The sequence below is a fragment of the Apaloderma vittatum genome, unplaced genomic scaffold, assembly GCF_000703405.1.
Source record: "Apaloderma vittatum isolate BGI_N311 unplaced genomic scaffold, ASM70340v1 scaffold3659, whole genome shotgun sequence".
In the NCBI taxonomy this organism is placed as follows: domain Eukaryota; kingdom Metazoa; phylum Chordata; class Aves; order Trogoniformes; family Trogonidae; genus Apaloderma; species Apaloderma vittatum.
In genome coordinates, this window is record NW_009736861.1 from 1,139 (window position 1) to 5,681 (window position 4,543).

Below are 4,543 nucleotides of genomic sequence, written 5' to 3' on the forward strand. Positions count from 1 at the left end.
GACAGCTCTAAACTTGACTTCTGTAAGGAAACCAAAGTCAACGGCCAGGGCTCTGATCCTGCAGCTCCGCCTACCCGGGCAGGACCACGGACTTTCCCAGACCCACCTCTGCAGCTCGGGCCTGGTGAGGAGAACAGGTGACAGCTGAGGACAGCTGAGGTGAGGCTCTGGGGACTAGCCGGAGCAGCAGTTGCTTCCATGAGTAAAGGATGCAGAGCAGGGCTGGAGAAAAAGCCCCCCCAAGCATATTGATGTGATCTCCATTTGCTTTACTTCGCGGAACGTATGATGAACTGATCCAGTTGTCAAATACCTTTTTCTCAAAAGAGTGAAATATACTCTCCCCTATAAGAATCCAAAAGCATCATTAACAGCACTTAAACTTGGTTTGTGAAACAGAAAGAAGTCTGAATACAAAAATAATTCAAGCAGATTCTCTCTACAAATTGTATAGTGAATTCAGTATTTGGCAAGACCGTTTTTACTACATAATGAGCTCCTGAGTGTTTGTCTATTAGCTAAAACTTTTCTATTTTCTTTAAGCCATAAAGCAAAGAAAACCATATACTCAAGTTATACTGAAGTCGTGACTTCATTTATGAAAAGAGGTTTGACCAGAAACTCAGTGCAAGTGGCAAAGTTGACCATTACTGTACAGTATCTGCAAGAAAATAAAATAACTCCACGTTGCTCAAGTGGCACAAAATGGCTGTGCCAAAAAAATTGTCTATAATAAAATCTCAAATAAGTTTCCAACATTAAAATTTTATAAATAAGTACAAATCGAATGATATTGCTGAACTGCGAACCGAGGAAAAAAAAAATCGTGTAACAAGTTACCAAACTAGTTCTAGCATTGAAGACAAAAAGGAATGTTGGAACTTGTTTATACAATAGAAATGAAAGCTTCCAGTTTGTAGGATGAGAAAAATTGAGGCATGCAGGGACTTTTGCATATGGATATATATATTTTATATATATTATATATAATATGTACAGTTTAGCTATAAAACTTTGATGTGTAAAGAAGCTGTCTTCAATGAAAAATTGAACATTCAGAGGAAATTCCTGAGTTAGGGTTTTGTGACATGGGCCACTGAGAAAAAAAGCTGCGGTTGGGTCCTCAGAGGTGTTATGTCCATCCCTGTTAAGATTGAAATCAACATACAAAAACAGACAGTGTCGCCACTGCTTCGTTCCCTGCCTGAGCGAGGGATAGCACCATTGTGAAGAGAACTCCTGCTTGTAGAGAGGAGGGAATACTTAAAAACAGTATTGCTGCTAAGACCACTGTAGTGTGCACCAAATACGTTCTTCTAGACAACAAATGAACACTGCCACTGGCTGACTGAAGAACACCTGACCAGGTGTAACGTTAAGGTTACAAGTCACTAGGTGTAATCTTTCCTAGGTTGTTCATCTGTTGTACATTTATCAGTCATTTCCTGACAGAAGTCTACCGTGACCGTTTGGCTGCTCTGCTCAGGTGGAAGCTCTCTCTCGGGGTAAGTACCTGTGTCGGCTCCATCCAACCCCCCGCCGGCCGAACAATTTTCTGAGATGTTGTTGGGCAGCCAGGGCGCTCCCAGTTGCACCGAGCCTTGCTCCGAGCAGCACTGCATGCCTTCCCCGACGCACTGGGAGGTCACCAGGCCCTGCTCCACGCCAGCTGGGGAGGGGCTGATGGTGGTGGCTGCCTGGAGATCCATGGGTCTGAGAACAGGGCAGTATCGGTGGAGAGCTTGGATCTGTTCCGGGCTCTGCATGTCTCTACACACTTCTTGGGAAAGACAGGAGAAGTTGTCTAACAATTCTCCCATGCTTGCTTTCAGCTGGTTCCTTTCTGAGAGCAATTTCTCTTTCTCACAGACCTGAAAAAGAACGAAGACATCTTAGGTGGAGGAGAGGCCATCTGCCGGCTGCACGCTCGAAAATGTATGCATCGGCACCCAAGAGGAACACCAACACGGTGCAGTTATTTTTATATGAGCAGCAGAAAAGTCACAAAGACACCAGGTATTCGACTACTACGAGGTCAGTGTGGACTGTGGCTTGGGAAACATCTGGAGAAAAACATTTGAATTAGAAGCAGATAGAGTCACAAGTTATTCCCAAGAGACTGTTAGTTTCCCTTATAGACTAAGGCTGCTTGATGGATGATAGAAAAAAAAGCTCCAAAAGAAACATTTTGACAGAGAAAAGCTATTACTCACCTAAACAGCAAGAAAAGAGGGCTTAGTTGAAGGGAGGATATGTTGCAGAAGTTCAGTTCACGCTCTAACTGCTGGATGAGTTGGTCAGACTGGGTGCACCTGCTTTGATCTGTGTGCCAGCTGAACCCCTGTTACCACTGAGAGGTGTTATTCAGAGGAGCGGATGTGAGCGTGTGCTCTATGGTAGGCACCACAGCTTGTTTTCTTATGTCTCGGTGCTTAATGGTTTGTGTCTGACTTAGGATATTTTTATGAAGACTTACATGGAAACCCGAAAGGCTGGTGGGCTTCTTAACACTCAGTAGAATAAGCTCAATGTCATTTCCCCTTTGTTCTGCTCAAGCTCTGCCTCCTGTGCTCCCAAATGTCCTCCCCTAGCAACATCTAGCCAAGCACGCTTTCAGAGGTTCCCTGTGCCAGCGGGCTGCTCTAGGAGGGGGTCAGGTGGGTCACAGGATGGCACCAATGAGGACGAAGAGTGAGAGAGTCTGGTGGGATTTATTTGAGCGTGGTGCTGGCAATAAGGATCAGCACCGAGGTCGCGGGTTCGATTCCCGCTCGGTCCCCATGTGTTGCCAGGTCTAGTCAAGAGGTGGTGTCCCCGCCCAAAACAGGGAGGTTGGACTTGATGATCTCTAAGGTCCCTTCCAGCCTAGGCCATTCTATGATTCTATGATTTCTTCATGCAGGATTTGAAAACAGAAAAGGAGCTCAGGTTGTTCTGCATCCAGCAAAGCACCGGTAAGGCCCTCAGATCTAGCTGGCACGGGGTGCTGTGCGACGTCCTGCGGTGGGAGTCATCTCCAGCTTAGAGTTCATGCGGCCAGCAAGACGCTCTGCAGGGTGTTCAGGAGGCAGACTGGAGGGGAGGGTCAGGCACAGAGCCAGACCCAGACTGTGGCTACACCTCTAAAAACGGGGATTGACTCAGTGCAGGCTAATTGGGATGGTCCTGCTCCATCACCTTCTCTCCCAGGAAAGTGAGCACACAGCTCAAGAGAGAAGACGAGATTTTGTAAAGTACCAGAGCTATTTCCAGAGCTGAGCTGGCCCCCAAAGCAGCACAGCCACGTACCTCACCGAGTAACACTGCTAAACCTAAGCTGCCTCAGCATCTGAGGTGTGAAAACTCCACAACTCAGATAATCCAAACATGGGTGGTTGTTGACAGCTGACAGTATTGCTCTGGGTCTGAAGCCCACACTATAGAAGCATACAGCTGTGCGAATGAGAAAGAGAGCAGTGCACATGAAAAGAACCAACTGCTAAAATATTGATAAATCTATCAAGGAAGCACAAAAATAATAAAAAAATAAACAGATGCTCAAGTACATCTTGAGATAATGAATTATGGAAGAGAATATGCTGTTAGTTTTCAGGGAAAAAAGGGAATGTGAGTGGGTAGATGGATGAGTGAAGGAAAGCAGGCAAAAAAAAAAACCCTATCAAACTGAGAGCATACGACCATTTCACTCACTCTCTGCTCTGAAACCATCTGTGTCAAGAAGATGAGTGACTTACAGGAAGTAAGTGCAGGGGGGGAAGGAGGTCTTTCATAAAAAAGACCCAGCCAAGCGAAAAACTGTTAAACTCTAGCACCACCACATAATTCAAGAGACTCAAAATTACTGCTCACAAAATGGACCAAAGACAACAAGGCAATCTCCATGATCATAGGATCACTTGGGTTGGAAAAGACCTCTAAGATCATGGACTCCAACCATTAACACCATACTGCCAGATCCACCACTAAATCATGTCTGTAAGCACCACATCTACACGTCTTTTAAATACCATCAGGGATGGTGACTCAACCACTTCCCTGGGCAGCCTGTTCCAGCGCTTGACAATCCTTTCCGTGAAGAAATGTGTCCTAATGTCCAATCTAAATCTCCCCTGATGCAACCTGAGGCCATTTCCTCTTGTCCTATTGCTTCTTACTTGGGAGAAGAGACCAACCCCCATCTTGCTACAGCCTCCTTTCACGTAGTTGTAAAGAGTGATAAGGTCTTGCCTCAACTTCTTTATCTCCAGGCTAAACAACCCCAGTTCCCTCAGTCGCTCCTCATTAAGACTTGTTCTCTAGACCATTTACCAGCTTCGCTTCCCTTCTTTGGACACACTCCAGCACCTCAATGTCCTTCTTGTGAGGGGCTCAAAACTGGACACAGTGTTTGAGATCTGGCCTCACCAGTGCCAAGTACAGGAGGCAATCACTTCCCTTGTCCTGCTGGCCACACTACTCCTGATACAGGCCAGGATGCCTTTGGCCTTCTTGGCCACCTGGGCACACTGCTGGCTCATGTTCAGCCGGCTGTCCATCAACACCC

The 4,543-nt window shown here is 46.1% G+C and overlaps 1 protein-coding gene across 1 annotated transcript in view; it reads right to left on the reverse strand.

Annotated features, from left to right (window-relative positions):
* Nucleotides 1-1,391: 1,391 nt before the first annotated feature.
* Nucleotides 1,392-4,543, reverse strand: part of BACH2 (BTB and CNC homology 1, basic leucine zipper transcription factor 2) — a 150,752-nt gene continuing 147,600 nt past the window's right edge. Inside the window, 1 exon segment of the mRNA XM_009877116.1 lies at nucleotides 1,392-1,871. Within this exon segment, the coding sequence (XP_009875418.1) occupies nucleotides 1,392-1,871 (480 nt within the window).